The 21956-nt window shown below is 48.1% G+C and overlaps 2 protein-coding genes across 2 annotated transcripts in view; one reads left to right on the top strand and one right to left on the bottom strand.

Moving 5' to 3' along the window:
* The first annotated feature begins 1026 nt into the window (after positions 1-1026).
* LOC144142997 (uncharacterized) lies at positions 1027-7814 on the top strand. Its single transcript, XM_077674822.1, has 3 exons — positions 1027-1403; positions 3110-3338; positions 6449-7814. Exons 1-3 carry the CDS (start codon positions 1027-1029, stop codon positions 7427-7429), a joined length of 1587 nt encoding a protein of 528 aa, XP_077530948.1. The 3' UTR covers positions 7430-7814.
* A 136-nt stretch (positions 7815-7950) lies between these two features.
* Mical (Molecule interacting with CasL) overlaps positions 7951-21956 on the bottom strand; it is a 72409-nt gene continuing 58403 nt past the window's right edge. The window contains exons 23-25 of the mRNA XM_077674189.1: positions 20864-20937; positions 19853-19967; positions 7951-13316 (exon numbers count right to left, since the gene is read on the bottom strand). Of these exons, the coding sequence (XP_077530315.1) occupies positions 13259-13316; positions 19853-19967; positions 20864-20937 (247 nt within the window). The 3' untranslated portion in view covers positions 7951-13258. The remainder of the gene's footprint in view (positions 13317-19852; positions 19968-20863; positions 20938-21956) is intronic.

Raw genomic sequence — 21956 nt, 5'->3', positions numbered from 1 at the left:
CGCCCAAGGCATAGTAGTATGGGGCATTGCCCGCCATCTGCCCCGTAACAATATAATTTCTGGACCGGAAATTCCTATATAGTTTCTCTCGGTAAAGCATGGGAAAGAGCCATCTGACTGGTACTACCACGACCCCCCGAAACAGAATGTCGGATTCCGGGGTTCTTCCAGCCGCGCTTGCCCGTCCGATCCGCTCGTTTGCGCTGGACAGCATTATCACTCCATTCGTGACTTCAGAGAACGTCTTCTGGCGCGGAGATTCAAGCTCCGCATTCTTGAACTTGAACCAAAATTCTAAACGATCGAAGCAGTAATTCAAGCTTCCTTCATATGTGGAATTCCGCTGTTTGGTATCTTTTAGGTGCGAAGCACCTTAGGACCTCGCTTTGTCCGTGCCTTGGCGTCCGTGTACACAGTGTTATAAACCGAATATGTGTATGTCAGCCCACCTAAAAGGTTGCAGGATTGGATTGAATTGGATTTGGATTAGATTGAAATGGATTGGATTTGGATTGAAATGGATTGGAGTGGATTGGATTAAATTGAATTGTATCGGATTGGATTGGATTGGGATTGTATATACTGTACATACGCGTTGTCACTCATTTACATGCGCGAGTGGGCAATGCCACGGGTGATTTACAGTAAGAATGATCCCCAGTGCTTCGCCCACTCGTCATGATTCACTTCGTGGAGGTGCGTGAATTTTTTCCGTCGCCTCCCACCTTTCTTGTGCTTTATGCATTTCCTCCGGAGTCTATTCGTTTCTTTTCACCTTTGCATTGTTGTTTGATGACTCGGAGGTCCGACGCTTTCGCAAATCCTCCCGATTGGCCGATCTCCATACTGGGTATGCACCACTCGGCAAGCAAACTACTTCAACAGTGAAATCACAATAAGACTTGGCCAATCCCCCAGAGTGGGTACGCGCCATTCTTGTGCCGGATCCAACCAATCAACCAACCAGCTTCTCATTCTTAGAGGAAAACAAAACTCACGGCCCTCCGCGCGCCCCGAGACGCGAGAATGAGCAGCACGGACGTTCGGGAAGCTGCCAGCAAGCCCAAGGTCGCCCCGACCGCAGCCGCCACAGCCATGACGCGTCGGAGCCGACTGCCGTCCCTCGAGTCCCTGGCCACCGACGTCCTCGCGGCCGACGTGCTGCCCGCGATCGAGCGCGCAGTGCCGGCCGAAGGCGGCATCGGCGCCCTGCCCGAGGGGCGGAACCCGTTCGCCGTCTGCAAGCCGGCCATCATCGAGTCCCTGATCGAGAAGTTCCAGAGGCTGCGTGGCCACCTCAACCTGAGCTGCCTGCAATTCGAGATTCTCTTCTGCCGCACAGGCGTCAAGAAGCTCGATCTCTTCCTCACGTCCGAGTTCATGGCGCGCAAGGACGCCACCAGGTGACACCACCGGGGATCGCGTGTATCTCGCTCGTTGGTTTCTCGCTACAAAGGGGAAACCAATAGCAATCATCATCGATCATCATCATCATTGGCAGCACCAGCCTTGTAGCGAAAGACGGCGATCATTATGAAACATTTTTGTTACGGCGTATGACAATACCGCCCTGTATATCCTGTCAATTCTTGCTATATACCTGAGGCTTCAAAAGCACGTCTGTCGAAGAAATTTTGGCTAGTCCTTAATGAGTCCTTAATGAGGCTTAATGCGCCGACGCTACACAGGCAATGAGGTGCGCCGTAGTGGAGGGCTCCGGATTAATTTTGACCACCTAGCTGAGGACCTTTAACGGGCGCCGAAACCTCGAACACACGGGCCTTTTCTCTTTTCGCCTCCATCAGAAAAGCGGCCGCAACTTTGGCGAGTCTATTTGTCCACAGCGTGAAGTTAAAGTCAATCCTGCTAATATTTTAACCCATCCCAGCGCAAGAGTGCACTGCGCATGCGCAGATTGTCAGCACGGGGTGGACTGGTATACGATGTTTACTGGTATACGACTGGTATACAAAGTTTCGGAATACACAACCTTGTGGTATAACTCGGGATCGAACGTGTGAGGCTACTCCGCCAACGATGGAAGTGGCAATTGATGTGCACTAAATTCCTACATGCTCACCAGTGCAAAAAGAAAGAAAGGGGGTTGTGCGACATGGTACGTCTTTCTCTCTTGCCTTTTCTTTCTGCGGTAGTGATCACGGAAAGTTCGGCATTTTCACCGTCTGTCGCGACGTCACGAACGGGCCAGCAAGAAAATTGCTTTTGGAAGTCATCGAGACGAGAAACGGTCTTCGTTATAAGCTGAATTTGGATAAAAAAAGGGGAGGCTATCTTCCGTGCATGCGTTGCAGTAGACTGAAAAAGAAGTCCGAGTTCGCCTGAGCACTTTCGAAGGGTTCTAATGCGAAAGCGTATTGCCCAATCGGAACGCTTTAGATGCTTTGCTTCTGCCCAGCGTTCTTGTAGGGCTTCGACCTCTCGGCGCTTGACACGATTTGCTTCGCGACCCGCTTCTGCTTCGTACACTTTCGATTGGCTTCGATCTGTCTCATACGCATTGCACCGCTTCTCGTTCCTGCCTCCAGACGATGATGGAGTTTGCTTGCCTGTCTGCTCGCTCGCTTAGCTGCGCCCTTCCGCTCCCTTTACTTCCCCTGCGGTGTACTAATGTTGATGACCACCTTTCGCCGCGCCCGAGTTTAAGCAAGTGCTACGGAATGCCTCGAACTATGGAAAGGTTCAAAAACACGTGGTGCAGGAACAGTTTCACTGTTATTACAGATGCCGATGCCACCTTTTCACTCAGTGGGTCATTTATGGCTTTCGCATTCGAATTCAAGTGCAGTATAGCCCATTATAGCGAGCCCGGTTTTAACAAAATCGAGGCTGTAAAGACCAAATCTTCGTTTCCCGTTGCCATTCATACGTACATATTTTATGCGCAGATCTAGCAACAAAAAAAACGAATATAACGAACTGATTTCCGTTTTCCAGTGTGTTCGTTGTAAGCGGGCTGGACAGTAATGATTTTACATAATGACTGTAATGATCTTACACGTAATGTAAGGAGGTTTTTTGCCAACAGTAGTTACGTCCCTTCGTCGGTTTATAGAGTCGGTACCGGGGCCCTTCGGTGGTCCGCGTGCAGATTCGGCCGCATGTTCCGGCGGATCGGACAGTTCGGCGCCGAGCTGACGGAGCTGTCGCTCGAGTTCTACCTGACGTGCAGCAACGACGAGCTGTGCGCCATGCTGGCCTCGCTGCCCAACTTGCGCCACTTTCTGGTGGCCTTCGAGAACCTTTCGGACCGCGTGCTCGAGACGCTGAGCGACAAGTGCCCGCAGCTGCAGAAGCTTACGCTCTGCGAGACGCCGCAGGTATGTACGTCTATATCTGTGCTTCTACTCGACTTACGCAGCGGGTATACGGTCCCACGTGAAGCGCGCAGTAAGGAGCGATGAAAAAGAAAAAAAATGGGCGTCATCCCACCCAGTGAAAGTGGATTTCCAGCGTAGCTGTTAAACCACCACACATGCTGATTAGGGGAGGGTATGAAATATTCCTCGTTGTCTCGGCAGGCTTGTCTCTTGCACTCGGCTTCTCTGGCGGCAAATGCTGGGTCCTTACGCATGCGCTAGGCGTCTTCGGCGAGAACTTTTGGGTCCTAGCTGCCTAGCCATATGCGCTAGCCCTAGAATGACGTAAAACCCCGTTCTCTTTCGAGAGCAGCTGCAAACCTAATCTTTACCGGTCGACGCCTAATCACCCATACTGCCATTTCGATGCTTTTTTTTTTTTTTTTTCTTTAGACGAATACTGATCGAGCTCTGTGCTGCACGCTCAATTAGTCTGACGCATGTACTCGGCGTCTTGGGCGATAACTGCTGGGTCCTGTCAGGTTTTTTTTTGTTTTGTTTTGTTTGTTACGAAAACGAAACTTTCCGACCACCGAGGGGCTAACAGCTTCGCAGTAAAAAAAAAATTGCCGCGTACCTGCTCGCTGTGTAGCAAACGTCATCGAAAGACGACAGTCTTCTGCCGTGCCACGTAACTCCCTCTTCTTTCCCACCCCTCACGTCAACCCCTCCCTCTTCTCTTCCTCCGGTTGCTCCTTTTGTGATGAACTGAACAGAGGTTTGTTCAATGCAATTCAATTTTTCCGCCTTCGCACTGTGCGCGCGCCATCTGTTGGGACAGCGCGCACCTTTCTCCTTACCTTTTATTTCTCGTTCTGCCTGGAACAGCGAGAGCGCGAGTTCTGTTCTTTTTGTGCTTGCTTTTGACACGCACGTGCTGAAGTCTATCTGCGCCATTTTTAACGTTTTTTTTTTTTTTCACTACAGATATATCGTATAAATTATACAACGTGCATCCTTAACTATAAAGAGCACGGGTTCTCCCGCTTGTGCACTTAGTTTGCTTCAAATGTGCCTTAGGTTTCCTTTGCGCTACATTAGTGGGAGTTTAGCCAGCAGCAGTAGTTTGGGACGGTTGGAACGCCGAACGGCGTTGCGTCGCACTGGGCCACGCAAGCTCGCGGTTTTTAAGGGCGAAAACCATCCTTAAGATCACGACCGTGGTTGTCGAGGTCGTTGTTTCTATCGGAAACGCACGCCCCTGTTGATCATTCACAGCGCCTAGGACGAGCAAACGGTCGCAAGAGGGCGCGGAGGCTCTCCGTTGCCAGCGATGCTGGGTAGGAAAAAACGTCAGATATAAGCTTTACTCATTGCAATATAGTGCCTAGAATTCTAGGCACTATAGCTGCAAGCCTGCTGCATTTGTCGTGCCACAATCCCGCTGTTTTATTTAGATCTGTGAAACAATGTGCGTTAGTGCGTACCCAGCAAGTTGGGCTGAAATGAGTAAAGTCACGACCCGTGGTCACGACTTACCTCATTTTTCCAAGTGCTTATTGCCTTGTCGTCTGCTATTAGACGCGTCGTCTGCTGCGTGAGCCGCTCGACTGCCCGCGGCGAGGCGATTGAGCACACGACAAGATGACAGAGCTGGTGCATTCATCACGGGTGAAGGTGGCGGGAGGGGAGGGGGGGGGGGGGGTCAGCAAAGCTTTGCGTGGCTAGGGTTTCGTGCATCTTGCCTGTCCGCACGTAAGACGCCTTGCGGCAAAGCCAACTTTATCGCGAATGCTCAGCAGAAAATGGTTGTTAAAGCTTTGAATTAATTAGTTTAATGGTTGTTAAATTCTTAAAACATTCCCCAAACAATATGATAATAGGCCGACGACTCCTCACTTCACGTTCAATTTACTTGTCCTAATTAGTTCACAGTGAAGTCATGAACGTTGCAGAATTTCCGTCTGCTGCCAGTACATGGGCATCTATGGGAGCAGTGTGGTTACAGAAAACGATTGGACTCCTTATAACAAAATTCCCAAAAAACCATGACAGTTGGCCGCCAAGATGACTCGATCGTTACTCCTAGTTTCATTCTCGTCATAATTTGTTCACAATGAATGAATTCCTTACACCTGTGTCGTGTGCTAAAGACTTTGTGCTAAACATCCTCCTTCACAGAGTGGAGGATCATGATTTTCTAGTCTTGCACACCCCTTGTTGGCACTTAACTGATTGCAGACTATCGACTTTTTCAACACAAAGATTTCGATGACGTCATATCCGTCGCGAAAGTGACGCCAGTACAACGAAGCAAGACGCGTACCCTGCACACAGGGTACGCGTCTTCTTGCGGGGAAGCAACCTTTAGTACTAAACAGTACGTTATATCTAGGGTTGTTCATTTTGGGGTTTTATATTTTGACACGAAAGTTTTTTATGCCGGTATACACCAAGATTTCACTGCCGTCATATCGGTCACGGAAATGACGCCAGTACACCTTTGCCCAAGCGAGCCACCAGCAGGACGTCGCTCGCCAAGCACACCCACAAGATAGCCGCCGGCCCGCAAATCATGCTCAGCTGCAGATTTCGCCGCACATTTCACTTTCGCGTTTAATCGATTCCTATGACAGAGGAATCAACCAGTTTTTTTTAACCACATAGCAACTCGCAAAAAATGCGACATTTGCTCTCTGGCATACCAGTTGCGCTTCAACAGCGCATGCCTCCTGGCCCGGGTGGGGAAAGGGTGGGGGTATTTTTGTGCTACAGGTTTCATTTGAGACAGCTATGAGCGTAATTTTTTTTCCGAGTGTTAAACATAATGATCATAACCAGTCACATCTGCACCGCACCCGAAGGCTTTTTTTTTTTTTGTTACACTCAACCACGGATCTCTTTGCAACACTGCCATCGTAGTGTTGGAATGGCAAAACTTTCGCGATTGACAGTCTCCTTCAAGCACAGCCCCTTCCCTACTGATAATACGCCAAGGCTAATGTAAACAGACTTTCTTTAGGCCATCGATCTTGCTGCAACCTTCACACGTATGATGAGCCGGGGCCCTAGAATAAGGCGCACACACAATGCTTTTATGCCACCAAAGTTTGTCTTCTCTCTCATTCTAGGTCACCGACGCTGGCCTTCGGTCCCTGGTGGACGAGACCGGCACCCGTGGCTGCTGCCACCTCACCTTCATCTCCATAGAGGGCGCTCCGGTCGGCGTCACTGTCAAGAGTGTCGTGTACCTGCTGGAGAAGCTCCCCCACCTGGAATCCGTTCACCTACCCTCCCTGGACAAGGCCCTCGTGATCCTCAACGAGATCAAGCCACGCGACTTCAAGCTGGCACTGCGCGAGTACAAGGACGTGGCTGTGTTCGCAGCGCAGACCTCTGTACGCCCCACCATGCACGAGTTCCTCGCCAAGAGCATTGACCTTTGCCCCCGGCTCCAGGCCATCGACATTGAGGTCAAGACGTCGGACGACATCTCACCCCTGCGCCTGCTGCCAGGCCTCACCGAGCTGTCCATCCGGACGGCTGAATCGACGTCCGAGTGGTTCTTCTACACGCAGCTGGAGCCAGTGCTCCAGGAGGCCGGATCGACGCTCGTCTCGCTCAAGCTGACCATGCCGGACGTCGACCTGCCAGCCGTGGACGCAGCCTGCCCCTGCATTCGCACGCTGCAGTTGATTGCCATCAACATGTGCTGGAGGCGCAACGGTGTCAAGGTCCGTGATCAGCCCTTCTGTGACCTCGAGGTCCTCTACCTGGACCCAGAAACCCCGCACTCGATGAAGTCACGCGACCTGGCACTACTGTTCAACGAGTGCTACGGACTCAAGGAGCTGGTGCTGGGCAGCTGCGACTGCTTCGACGACATTTTCGTCATGGATGCTCTTCAGCGAGGGCTCTTCCGGAACCTGACACGGATTGAGCTGCACAGCCAGAGCAAGGTCAGCATCCTGGGCATCCAGCAGCTCGTGCTGCTCGATGAGGCCCTCGAGTCGCTCATGCTCCGGGGCTGCACAACGCTCAGCACCGACGACCTGGCTTTCCTCACCGGGTCGGCATACGCGCTGAAGTTCCAGCTCAAGATCCAGACGTGATGCGCACGGCGAAAACAGGAGGGGGCAGAGCACAGTGCCTTGCGGTACCTCCATGTTGTGGGTGTCAGATGGACACTAAAAGAGGGGATCAATCGGGACGAATGGGACCTACAAGTTGGTTGAACTTCTCCTGCCGAATGTCATGGCCGCTCTGGTTTCTGAAGATCACAGCTCGCTTTCACCACCTTACCACTTTCACCTCCCTACTGGTCAGACTGGTTTACCGTGGGACAGAACTGCAGCACAAGTTGGCAGCGCTTAGGTTGAAAGTGTTTCAGAAGGAGTGGAGGGGGCTGACCGACACATTACACCCAACCCCCAGGCAGCACGCTTTGAAGCCCGACAACCCTAAAGTGATCAAACGTGTGTTCGTGTGTGTGTGTGTGTTTTCATGTGTTTTTTAAAGGCTTTTTAATGTCTTTTGTTCTTTCCCGTTGAAGCCTTACGCAAGTTATTTAAAGAGCACATCATCTGCCCGATGACCAGAGGTGGCACAGAGACAAAGACTCACTTCATGTTGCTTTTTTTTTCATCTTGTTTTTATTCAAACGTGAATAAAGGTGTTTACAGGAAAGTCAATAGCTTTAAGCCCCGTTGGCCTTTTATTAAAGAACATTCTTCAGCTGATGGTCTCCGAAAAAAACCCAAAGTCACGTCACAGCAAGTGTAAGCCCGCACAGCTTTTCTATAGGTCGAAAACCCCGAAAAAAAAATGTGTACAACGAAAAAAGGTCCAAGAAAACTTTGTCACTACTAACGCCCGCTCAAATTGAGCTATATTGTTCCAGCAAAATAGATTTCAAAGGAAAAAAAAAATGCTCCGTTAGCTTCGCGACGAGTAGGCTTCTGCATTGCGTCGAGCTGCCAGCTGTGAACACTCCATTGGCTGCAAAACTTCTGCGGGTTAATGACTTTTGGAACGTACTTTGTTTTCTGAACCTGGTCTTCAGCCATACCCTACTTTCTATAAACAGTTGCAGGCTTGTTATGCTATTAGCAAGTTCTGCTACCTCTGACAGCATCCCTACAAAGCTATGTCACCGAACAGGCAGTGACCATGTGATTACTACATGGGACGTGCGGAACTCTGGGGACTAACGCCAAGAATTCTGGCAAGCTCCCGACTTTGCTGAAGGCAGAACATTGGCTTCACTAACGAGGACACATATTTTACACAACCTATAGTGAGAAGCGCACACTGACGCCCAAACAAGTGGCCTTTGATCAAGGCTTGGTTCTTGCGAAAGCTAGAGCTGGCAACAACCATCGTCATTTATTATATGTACAAGGGCCTCCTATTATATGTAAATACGTTCTTCCCCGCATTGCAAGCGCTGAGGCAAGCAGTTCACGGTTTCGTTTGTGCAGAGCCTCGCAAACACCGGTTCGTCTGCTTTGCTCGCATTTTGTCGCTTACCACTGAGCTTGCTTACATGTACTCGCACGTTACGCAGCGGAAGCTTTTGCCATTCACATTTGCGTTTTTCAAAAGAGGGTCATTGATGCAATCCGCTTTAACGATTGCATGCGCTTGCGACTGACACACCGCCCAGGTAGCACCATGAAAGATTGACAACACCAAAGCACAGGAAATTTGCTCGAACGGCTACACCATTAGACGGGAGCGTCGACAGGAAAAGTGATCCCTGCCAAAATGCGACGCCGACCTGACCTTGGAGAAAATACCGACTTTTATCAGCTAAGACACTTATCTCAGTTCCACGCTGAAAGCAGCACGCAATAAGCCCAGCGCCTGACGATACCACATCTCATACACAGCATTCGTATGGTCGAGTGTATTCTGTGTACTTTTGCAAAGATGCCACAGCTGCCATTTTTTTTCCTTCTTGGAAACGAGGAGGATAAATTTTGACATACGCTTGTACTGCTTGTGACATGATAGATGGATAAGCACAATAAAACAATGCTCTGTGGACCAACGTACCAAAGCGTAACGAGGTGGGTAAATTTTGACATACGCTTGTACTGCGTAAGACATGATAGATGGATAAGTGCAATACAACATTGCTCTGTGGACCAATGTACCAAAGCGTGGCACAGTTGCCGCGATGGATGGCTGATAATGTGGAGTTAGGCCTAGCATAAATACAGGTAAGCTCGCGAGGTCTGCGACTTTACGAGTTTAAAATATACGTATTTGTTCTTTCTGCTTCAGCCCGCAATTTTCTAAGTGCAGAATGACAACGACAAGCAGTAAATTGTGCAGCACAGCTGCCGAAAGTTGCTAGCAACGGCGACATCACGCACTGAAAAATTTTGAAGTGCAGACGTGTTTATACGCAATTTAACTGACCCACAAGTGCTGCAATGGCATCGCACAAGCTCCTAGTAAGAGCTACATTCCATGAATTGGCGGCAGACTCACACGAAAGGCACATACGAAATGAAAGGTGCTGGCTAGAACACAGACAACATGAAATGAAAACACAGAGAAAAAAAAAAACGGCAAAAGACGTTTTCTCGAGAACTGAACTGCCTGTAAAAGAACGCTGATAAACTAAGCTGTTCAAAACATGCTGCAAACACTCTAGAAAAAAAACTTGCGTTTTTGAACACAACAATCATAGGCAGCCATTGTGTCGCTTCACTTGTCACCAAATTTATCTCAACAGCACAAAAAATCTCGTGCTAGTTTAAACCATGATGGCTTGTGAACATGTACCATGATGGCTTGTGAACATGTACACATTACTTTAGTTCACTTATAAGCCTGGCTGCTTTGCAAAACTTGCAATGTCACCATACAAGCTTTCTGCAAAGTCACAGTGTAGACCACATACAGAGTGACATGTCGTACTGCGCACAAATCTAATCTGCTTTGACCAGTGAAAATTTCTTATAATTTTCCTAGGATTATAATTGAGATCCCTGCAGTGCTAGCATTTCAGATTGTGCAGTTCAGTTGATATGCTTGCTCTGAAATGATAACATTATCAACATATCAGTCGTAGAAAAAACACTGGCAGCAAGCACCGAGTTGAAACTATGGTTCCGTTAAAAAAAAAAGAGCAAGTTAGTTGAACGAAGACAAAACCTGCTTTGTGGCATGCCAAACCATAAGGGAATTCATTTCATTCACTTTTGGGGGGAGAACTAATTGCTTTTACGTTCTGACGATTCTGGCAACACAACTGAAGCAAACGTGCAAGCTTTGGAAACGAGAAGTTGGAATTGCTATCTGATGGAGATACTTTCCCACCACTCACACTGTATGCAGTCTACAGTGTTCAACTTTCATCTTGACCTGATTTATTACATGGCCAATGAAGTGGTAGAGCAAGAGGCCAAACCACAAACAGGTTACAGTAGAAGGATTACACTGGTAGGAATTAGGTGCAATGAAAACAGACATTTTTGTTTTGTTAGAACTCTAGCTTAGCTGTTGCCACTAAACCAAGCAAAAGACCAAGTGCGCGCTAGACTCCTTTCCAAAAGGTTAAAAGCTGGTCAACTCGAAAGTCATTTTTGAAGAAGACGTACACAGCAAAGATGCTGGATAATTTCTGTTGACAGTCCACAAGCAGCTCTGTCAAGTGACATTTCATTTAGACAGTTTTGGTTGCCAGGTAAATAAGCATTATTACCACATCGCCAAGCTTACTAAAAAGGTCAACGGTAAATTAAATTATGATGCCTGGATTTCATTGGTCCCCAAATAGAGCAAAATAGTGTCCTTTTATTATAAATCAAGATTTCACTAACAAATTTTCTTAACTGTAAATTTACTTTAAGATGTGATGACTGACAAATTGAGGAACACAGTCAAATAGCCAGTTAAGCAGATCATATGTGTATATATAGACGCATTCATAGTCTAAGCCTCCTTGCCAAAACCATAAATTCTCATCAATGGCTTAACCTGAACGTTTGTTTGTGAGTCTTGTACTTTGCGACTTCTGAACTAGAAAAAAAGTTTTTGCAAATATAGGACGTAAAAAATATAAACGAAAGAAATGCTTAGTCATCAACTTGCGCTATGTAACCTCAAGATATGTTGCAATTCGATTCAGGCCTCAGAACACAAAGGAAAAAAACACAAAAGAACATAGATGCTGACATGCAGTAAAGCACGTGCCACACATGGTCCTGAAAAACTTTAGCTGAACATGGGAGTCTGAAGAAAACATTAAGACTCCCATGCTGTTGCAGGTACGCATGTCTGACATCGCACAACATAAAAAGCCCAATGCCGGCAAGTTCTATGGCAACAGCTAGGCCTTTGTTCAATAGTAGCTTTCTAAATGACTCACTGTTGAGAACCAGCTGTCCAAATGACTCACAATGGCTTTCCTATTGTGTAACAAAGCCCTTGCACGCTTTGTGACACGTTCCTGATGCATTACGAAAGCCAACCTCAACACAAGTTCCATCCGAAAGCTGCCAGTAGCTGTCAATGAGATGTCGGTAATGTAAACTACCAACTGCAAAGTAAGAACTGACCTAACAACAGCCACCACATTTGACATCACGAATAGTCGTACCATGTGCTCCTCAAAACTATGAACACACACACAGTCTACCATCAAACGTGGAAAAAACCTGTGCAATCTCATTCTGCCTGAAGTTTCAAAAAGCAATTACTGACATGTCCATTAGACATTAAGCTCAAACCAGTGCTTTACTGGTGTACCGCCATTCAGCAGCAATTGTAATCAATCAAAGCTGCTTGAACAAAACAGCCGAATTCGGCTGCGACAACGGCACCACCTATTAGATCGAAGTGCTAACACACTGCAATAGACTGTTGTCCAGCAGTCTCGTTACCAGTGCAAGTACTGTGTCATGCTGTATTTCCACACTCTACAACATACCGTGAAACACAGCATTCCTGCAGGAAATGATGAATTTTTTAATTACTCCTAGCTCCGAGACGAACTCCCCAAGATCACAGAAATTCTGAAACGGGGGGGTCACATTACCGTGGGAGGGTTCTGGCGGAACGACCGAACAACTTTCAAGAAACGCAAACTTAACCGTGTTCAGCAAGTAAACCGTACAACTACTTCAAAAAAGCAAGACGTTTGAGACGACGATGGACCTTGGACGTGGTAGTGTACTGTAAGTATGTAATCCGGCGCTGTCGAAAAAAAGCCACCGACAGCGCATCATTCCTCGCCTGACGCACACCAACACATCATTGCACGTTGCTAAAAACTTGGGCACAATCTCAACGCGTGCTGCACGCATTTCCAGCCTGAGTATCTTGCAGTTTATGGCCAGCTATTATCAGTAGCGCAGTCCACCGACATTTAACACTAACGTCCGCATCGGACTTCAATCCTGCCCGAAAATGCGTTAACTTGCGGTTAACCCTAACACTCGAAATAGCTGCCTTGCTGACACAAGTGCCGACGTCAACAATCTTCACTGCTCTGCCAGAATGGTGCGTTTAAAAATGTGCTCCGAAGCGCAAAAAAGAAAAACTTCCCTCCCTCGGTGCGTCGGCAGTTCTTTCACAATTGCTAGCATGCGAGAAACACTCGAAAGTTGCTGTCCACACACAAGCGAGAGTCCATGGCGTGTTTCTGGCACGTCGAAACGATTCCTTTCAATACGCCAATTAGATACGGCGACTCTGGCAGCGAGCCGTTGGCAAAGCACAGGCGGCGGCGATGCCTAATTCTTTGGGTGAGTAGCCTAGGCGAGTCACTAGCGGCAAGGGGTGAGCAATGATGGCGAGGCACGCAGGCAGGCCGGAATGGCGAGTGTGACAAGCCGAAGGTGTGACTCAGACGAGACTTGGCTTGGCTTGGCTTGGGAGCCGGGGCGGGGTGGCGTCACTGACGGAGTTCCTACGCGGAATCGCTCTCAGGTGGCGCCCTGTGTCAGGATTCGGGCGGCAAGCTCCTTCTCCTCCGTTTCCTCCCTGCAAGCCCCGAGTGACCCAACAACAGAAATAGTTTCCATGTCAAAAGGAAGACGAAACGTGTTTTTCTTCGTCGATGCCTATAGGGAATAAACAAAACACCTAACAGCTTCCAGGTCACGCTGACACAAAAGTCTTGTACAGCTTTTGCCCAATTCCTTACTTAATAAGGCAACTTGGAAGATAATCAGTCTTGCAACTCAAAAAGTATGCAAGATATGCTTAAAACAATTTCAGCTTTGTTATTAGGATGGTTAACGATACAAACGTTCCTGATATGATTCAACTTGGTCCATAAATAATTAAAACAATTTTATTTGTACCTCAATTAGTGATGTGAAAGTCCCGAACCAACCACCCGAACTATATTGTGGCTGGTTAAGCACGAGCGCGATTTTGTACACAGCATATCTGCGACATTCCGCCCCACCTAAACTGCAAAAATAACACTGAACATGGGGTTTGCTTCCTTTTCAAGGACAGGCCAGCGTTCAGTGCTCCCGCCGCGCGCATTTCCCCCCACATGGGCCATCCACTTCAAGTCTCCCGACCCCGCTCTGACACCACAACTTTTTCTGCATCTTTCTTCTGCTGCGCAGCTGCAGAATGGAATAGCCTTCCCCACAACATCGTTTCTATCACCTGTCCATCACATTTTGTTCAAAGTGTACCGATGTACCTGTCTTGTTAAAAAAAAAACTGTGGCATTTGTAACATCTCTGTGTACAACCCACCCCTTATGTAACACCCCCTTGTGGGGTCTTCCCAGATCCATTTAACAGCTGCTTGCTGTAACCCACTGGTAGCCACCTACAGCCCCCACTATGGCCACAACCAGTGCACATATCCGCACACACTGCAGCAACATATGCAGGGGTGAGACAGCTTAATGAGATTTGGGAGCAGTTTTTGGAGCAGCGAAATCTCGATTTTGGAGCAGAAGAACCTTGATTTGGAGCAGGAGAACGACATTTATTATGTCACCCTAGAAGCCTAAAAAGTCAAATTTTTGGCAACTCGGGGGGCAAAAGTGCACTTTTTAATCGGTTTTGTACGTACATAACACTGAAACAGCCTTTCAATAAATTTTTTTCTACCATAGTATCACAAGGTACAAACTGCACTACCTTTTTACAAACCATTTTTAAATTCTTAGGCTCTATGCATAGACAGCGTGGAGTGCCGTTGAAAATATCGAATAGAAAAGCTAAGCACTCGCAAGGCATTTTTATTACCATGTGAATGCCGAAATTATCATTTTTTTTAATCCCCAGACTCGGCTTTACGCGCAAGTGTAAGAGCCACGGCAAAAGTTGCGCAAGGCGAGGTGACAGTCGTCGCACCCCAGCAGCCCTCCCATACCAATCCTCAAGGTGCACGTCCACTACGATCGTAATTTGAGTAACGTTGGTATGTTTGGCCACCACTCTTTTGGCAATAAATTTCAGTTCAGATAGATGAACTAGCGTGCAATAATACCCCGTCCCGCTATCGGCGAACCCTGCTTGAACATTTTGCGGCGATGTGCCTGCGTTGCCCCTTCTGCAGTGTTGATCGTCCCATCCCTGCCACTCGCAAGCTCGCTGTAACAGGCATCAATAACTAAGCATTTTAAAACACCGCAGTGAGTCCAAAATTTCACTTCAAGCATGCACCGTACCTCACACTCAAGGCCGACATGAATGCCCGTCTTTCGAGTCGAACTTCTCGCAGCAGATCAAACGTAAATGTAAACGCAGCAACCCCCATAACCAAAACCACGGTAGAAATTGGCGTGAACAACGAGCCTCTGCCTGAACCCCGAGCAACTGCTTCGCCGGGCAGCCATGTTTTCCAATCTTCACCACACCAAGATGGCGGCACCCAGTAAAGTCATTCTGGAGATATGGGGCGTTTTTTTTTCGTCTGCTCGCCCAAATAGCTTATCGCCTCAGCACACATAAGCATTTTTCTACAGGACTTTGCAATGTTTTTCGGTGGGAAAACATTAAAAAACACACAGAATATAACATGCGCAACCCGACATTGTGACTTTCGAAAAAATTACCTTGGGGACAATTTTATGTGGGTCTTTTATTGGATGATCAATCAATCGAACCTTTACAAACGGCATCACTTTGGGGGCGGAAAAATTATGCCGTCTGTAAGCATTTTTCCCCACTGAAACTGACAGGAGCGTAAAAATCCTTAGCACTGAGACTGTTTTGGAGCAGTCTGGCGCAATTTTTGCAATTTCCAAGCTTTTGGAGCAGCCTGGCGCAGGAAAACAAATTTGTATCAAAAGTGTGCAATATGCGCAGCTGTCTCACCCCTGCATATGCACTGAACACGCAGTTCTAAAAAAAATTTGAGACTGACAGTTATGCTTCCCTGTAATGCGAAATTTGAGCGCACCTTTCGAGAACATTTGTACTGCAATAACACAACTTTTTGTTTCCACGTGGGTGGCTTAAAAACAACCCGAAACCAAAAGCAATTCGAATAAAAATCAAAATGAGTTGTCGAGTAAACACTTCTGAAATTTCCTACTAAATCGACACACTCCTCCACCCATAGGCGACTGACTCTCCCTCTCAACATACCACCATCGCTTTTTTCTCAAGGCACTCACTCTAGCAGTGCGTGCTCTTCTCGTGTCTACCAAGCAATCAGCTGCGCGATAGCTTGATCTGAGTGTAGCAATTACCGTACCTTTCCTGCCATTCTCTTCTCTATTTTGCTCCTCACGTTATCACCATGCTAAGCTTTCTCACTGCATTCCCTTCACTATCATAGTACTTTCACCCTCCACTGTGCTCTGTGTTCGCTCATGCCAGCTTCTTACGCCGACGTTGCATAAGCCAGGTTCACCCAGTTAAAAAGGCCATGCAGACAAAAAACAAATTTGTTCCATTCAAAAGATTTCATGTTTTGTAATGCCCCCAGAGCTTGTACGGAAGTGCACGATGCTTTATTCACTGAGAAATATAAATCAATTTAAGTTAAAATTTTCATTCTCCCGCCAAATCATGTGTTTTCACGACGCCTGCAACGACACCACAAGAGCAGGTCTTCAAGCTTAAAGGGGTCCTGAAATGCCTTCCGCCGATGCATGGATGTACAGGTAACCAAATAAAGCAATGTATTAGCAATCTCCTCCTGCTAGAATTTTGTTAAAGCGATGAGTATTAGCTGAGAAATCGTAAATCAAAAACCGCGCATTATCGTCGCGCCGTATTTCCTCCTCCTTTCAACTGTTTCTTCTCTGTTGGCCTCCCCTCCCATGATGCTCCGCTCCTCAGCGGTGACGTACTTCCGCTATTGCGCTCCCACAGACTGCTGTCTGCTACGCGCCAGCTCTTTCGGCTTTTTCATCTTTGTTGACACCATGGACACTCCTCTAAAGGCTGGAAAAGTGAACGAAAGACCTGGCCGCATGTGTGCGGCCTGGCCTTGCCCTTTCGCGGTGTACGTAGCTGCAGTTGGTATCGGTGGCGAACTTGCAGCCGCGCGGGGAGAATCGTGCGCTCGTTCCCTTTGGTGCACCGCGCACTGTTTATCCAAAAAGCGCGGTCTCAGATGTGGCCCCGCTGGTGCCGGGTCTTATTGTGCGGCGGTTGTAATTCCTCCTACCGGCAGCATGTGAAAAAAGACATTTTAAACGGACACAGAACCCGTGCACAAAACGCGCCGGATCGGATTGCTTTATCAGTGGCAATGAACGGGAAGGCGCAGAGCAAACCAACGCCGCACTCGAGCAGCGAGCACCCGTGTTCTGACAAGCTGCACCCATGTGTTGCATTCAACACTGATGGGAAAGCGTTGTTTGCACTTGTTTCGATAGTCGTAAAATGTCCAGGCACTCCGGCACTCCGCTAGCAGATAGTCGTAAAATGTCCAGGCACTCCGGCACTCCGCTAGCAGATCAGCCGCCGAGTCATTCCGGAAAACATTTGACAGATGGCGCCGTATGCATTAGCATGTCGCAACGCAAAACTGATGAGACGTTCTACTAAAACTCCCCTCGCGATGTTTACGTAGCGGGACGCAAAAATTTAGCGTTAAGCGTATGCAAACGCAACAAACGCTGTACTAGAACTCTCTATCAGCAGCAAAATAGCGTGCGTACGTGAGGCTGCTTGCCTTTACAAAGCTGCACGCTGAGCGCTTACGTTTCAAACCTAGTGACATCGTTTAAATACATTCGCAAGCACAGTGTAACGTAGTCACATATCAACCGTATGCTCAGGCAACAAGCAAGAGCTTATTTTACGTGGGACGGAGATTGCGCATAAAGGCCCGTTCGCACTTGCGACGAAAGCGAGCGAAAGCGATGGAAATTGCGTCGCTTTGTCGCGCGACGATCGTGTTTGTCGAATGGTCGGGAGAAATTCCCGTCGCTTTCGCTCGCTTTCGTCGCAAGCGGGATTGGAAAGTTCTGCCGCTGCCGTCTGCTACGCAGCGCGGAGGCAACCGCGTGATCTGCTCGGGCCGGACGAACGCGCACACTCCCGCACGGCAGCGCCCCAAGCGGCAGACGGCCGCGTACATCGCTCCCGGCGCCCGCCTGGAGCCCGCCCTCGGCACACTAGCAACACTAGCCAGTATATTTCAGGCACAATAATGGAGGAAAGATTTTTTGCTTCCGATGAACCAAGTTCTTTGCCCCTGTGTTTTTAAATACGTGAAGTGGTTAGCACGTCGCCCTCACGCAGCTCTGTATCGTCGTAGCATCGCTGACTGTCCGAACGAAGCTTGCAGCTAAGCCAATGCAGCGACCAAAGCTGTGTGTGTGTGTGTGCATCGCCTCCTGTGTGTAGTGGACGCGTTCGTTTCGCGATGAAATGCGACGTTGTACTTCTGCGGGTGGATAGTGCTTCCCATGGTCTGGATTATCTTTCTCGAACGACGTACGACTCAACCTCGCATGGGGTATGTGTAGTGTGCCTGGCTAAAAGCCTTCTCGCTTGCGTGCCAGAGTTCAGTGACTTGCTGTTCGTCCCGGAAACCGGGTGTGAGGTGAGTGCAGAATTTACGACGGGCAGGAGGAGGCAACCCATCGTCTGTCAATCGCGGTTCAGACTTGCAACGCATGTTGTGACGTTGCGTTCGTTCGAAACGCATCTCTGGATTGTTTTGAAGCTGAATAAAATGTATGCGTCAAACCCCGACATTCGGCTCAGGGCGTTCTCTGCGATTGCACGAAAGAAGTGCCACGGGGCTTTCTTTCTGGAACGTACTCAGGTAAGAGAATATCCATGTCATGTTATGGCCGTGTTGCATTCAATACAAACGGTTAAGCGTTTGTTTACACTTGTTTCGTTTGTCGTAAAATGTCAAAGCACTCTGGCACTCCGCTGGCAGACCAGCCGGCGAGCCGACGCTGAGCAGACGACACATCTTTTTGCCGGAAGTGCGTGAAAAAGCCGCCCAATAGCAGGATTTGTACCTCGTGACGAACATCTGGGAATCGATGACGTAGACATGTGAAGATGGCGGCGCCCAAAAACACGCAGGGAAGGGTGAGAAAAGGGCGACAAAGTTTGCAACAAAAGTGTGAGCTTTCCGCTGCGCGTAAAAGAGTAATACTTGGCACAGCTGACGTTGACGACCCAATCTAACGATTGCGCTAGTTCATTTAGTGTGCTCAAAATGCCTTTCAGGGCCCCTTTAACCTAGTGTGCTGTGGAGCCTTGTTTACCGTTAGTCAACCAAGATGGCACCACCATACCGCAGCGGGCCGTTTTCTGCCTTTGCTTTGTTTTTGGCCGTATTTGTGCCTGGCTCGTTTTTGTTAAGGTAGAAAATAATCGGTTCGTGAAACATGGTGTTCACTCGACAAATATGGTCCCGTAAGACACAGTCACTTACGCCAATCAGCCAGTGTCGTCTGAGACAACCCCAAAGCGTCGAAGTTCTGTACAGGTAAAACAAGCATAATGCGCATGGTACCAACATCAGTGTGCATCGGTACTTCTATGTTTATGTGTACTTTTGTAACTTAAAGTTTACCCCACCATTCCTACTGCTATAAAAAGAATGTGCCCTTAATTTAAGCCCGAACCCCTCGTTCGGCAAGCCTATAAGCCCTGCCTAATTTTTGCCTTTGCCGGCCTCCGCCAATCACAGAGCTGGCACATACGACATCATAAGTTCTGTTGCGGGAAATGAGCTATCGCATCACATGGCCATTCCCTTTTTGCCTAATTATATAGCTTATTTGAGCAAAGTTTACATCAAGAGTAGTGTCAGCATGATTCTAACGAGGCAATCTTTCGAATGACCCAAACTTATGTTTTGTCTACCCGGTCCGTTTAAGAGCTGTGCTCCAAACAAATTTTAAGAGATAAATTTACTTTTTGCCAGAGATTGGGAAATATGGAGAAATTCTTTCTCTCCTACTTTACAGGTCAGCTCGCTTTCACCGAATGGAGGACTTGAGTGCAACGTCACGCATCTGTAGCCACAACCCCAACGGATGCGAACCAAACGAAAAGAAAGGTGACGGTTTTCCTCCCGATGCTCCTTTTGAGATGGAGATTGAGTCGGGGACGTACCGTATCCTCAGCTGGTCCATCTGTGCCACGAGCCGATCTCGCTTCTCGACGATCTCCAGCATCTCACTGAGGATCTCGCGCTCCTTCTCGATGTCTCGCGGAGACTTCTCCGTGTCTGCGAGCACGCACAGAGATGTGAGTGGTGTGTGGGAATGAATCGCACACATGTAGACGCACAACAAGATATGTACGGCGCAAAACACAAAGGTGTCGCAATAAGAAAGACATTCAGATTGGTTGATTATCATTCGATGCATCAAAAACGTGAGACAAAGAACAAACCTTCAGATACCAGTCAGAGCTTTCCCTCTTTATCTTCCATTGTCGCTTGTATTTCCGCGCTATAAGCAAGATCGATGGAAGTATCGCGAGACCATACAATGACCACAGCTAACGTGTGGCCAAACCATGAGAGCACAAACACTGTCAAGTCAGTGGAAGCACGTCCACTGAAAGAGCAATTTTGAAGATACCTTTTCAAAGATTGCGAAAGTTGATCAAATTCATACGTTTTATTCTCGTCAACGCTCCGATTCTCTCTGGCAAGCGATAAAACTCAAAAATTTCTCCTTTACTTAGTCTGATGAACTCAAGCGCCACTCAAAAAAACTGTGGCCCTCGCCAAGGACACAGTTGCTGGAAATGTTTTAACGACACCACACATATCATGACAATGTGCACAAGGCTACTTAAAAATATGCTTCTCAGTACGTTGTCTCCTTTATTCCTCTTCAGCATTTACTTTTCTTCGCTTCGTGTATTCATTTCAGTCCGAACCAGAAGGCTCGAATCCCTGTTGGGATGCTTACTGCGATTTCTCGCATACCGTGCATATTGTGTCACCACCGGAGTATGTGAATTAACCTTGTCACTCGCTGCACAGTGGAGATCTGGACTCCTCTGTCACTTTAGAAAGTCAGCACCACAGCTAGCGAGATGAAGCTTTGAACAAGTGAGAGCGGAAACTTCAAGCGTCGCACAAATTATGCAATTTCTACGAGAACTACTCACCGTCGATGGCCATGCGTTCCCGCATCTCCTGCTGTAGCTTCGACTGCTGATTTTCCAGTTCCAGATCTTTAACCCTGCACAAAATACGCAACAAATGAACTTCACCCCAAGAGCATCATACATACTTCACTTCATTCATTAGCTCGGCTGGAAAATCCTTACTGCCAGTTTTACGCCTTCAGTGAGGATACAAGGGAAGAAGGAGCTGAAACAGAGGGAACAAAATAAACCACACAAAGGAATAGCACCAGCACAACATCGAGCTAAAATGAACGCCTGCCAAAACGCATAGCAAGCCGCCTGGGTGTTCAAACCTGCGAGCCCAATGTGGTATTCTCTAAATTTCTGGTCCTTAAAAGCTCAGTGAATCTACATGTGGTCACTGCATTGCTAACCTATCAGTGGCCGCAGCTGGTGACGACAACTGCTGCGGTGGTGTGCATCATAACCGAATTCTGAAGACCTCCACTCGAGCTCCTGAGAATCGCTTTGCATTTGTACCCAAATTTGGCCAAGCGTTGCGTGTGTTGCAGTGAAAACCAATGGCCCATTGAATTTTCACTGTACAGCTCATGGCTGCAGTCAGTAACCTTTCTTGCAACTATTCGACTGCTTCCTTCTAAAATTATTCAAGGCAAATCACTACCGTCAGGCCAATGCTACTTTTTCTAGTTTCGGTTCTATTATTGCGCGCGTAGAGGCAGTGGCGCTGGGGAAACACTCCTCCTCTCATTTTTTTTTTCTTTCCGCTTCTCTCCGTCGCGACGGGGGGCGCGCATGCGCGATAACGGCATAACGGTCACTGCAGTTGCTGCTTCCGCACGGCGAGCAGCGAGGCCGACGCGCCTCTCATGTAGTGGGCGATTTCTCGTATGTGCTCCCTCGGACATTACGGTGCTGCAAAAGGGACGCCAAGAACACCAGGATGAATCGTAACGCGAAGACTCTGAGTGCTGTTAGCAAAAGGTGAGAACGTCGTTCGTATGTCGTACGTGAAGCGCTGAGCTGAAGGATAGGACTTGTGTCGTGCGTGTGCTGTGCTTGAAGACGGACAACCTTGTCTGTGTTGTATTGGTTATCAGTGTTTCTCGCC

This window comes from Haemaphysalis longicornis, unplaced genomic scaffold (assembly GCF_048455015.1).
Source record: "Haemaphysalis longicornis isolate Haplotype H1 unplaced genomic scaffold, Haemaphysalis longicornis Haplotype H1 scaffold_6, whole genome shotgun sequence".
NCBI lineage: Eukaryota > Metazoa > Arthropoda > Arachnida > Ixodida > Ixodidae > Haemaphysalis > Haemaphysalis longicornis.
Note: the sequence above shows the minus strand (reverse complement) of the source record. Positions and strands in the feature narration are given on the sequence as shown.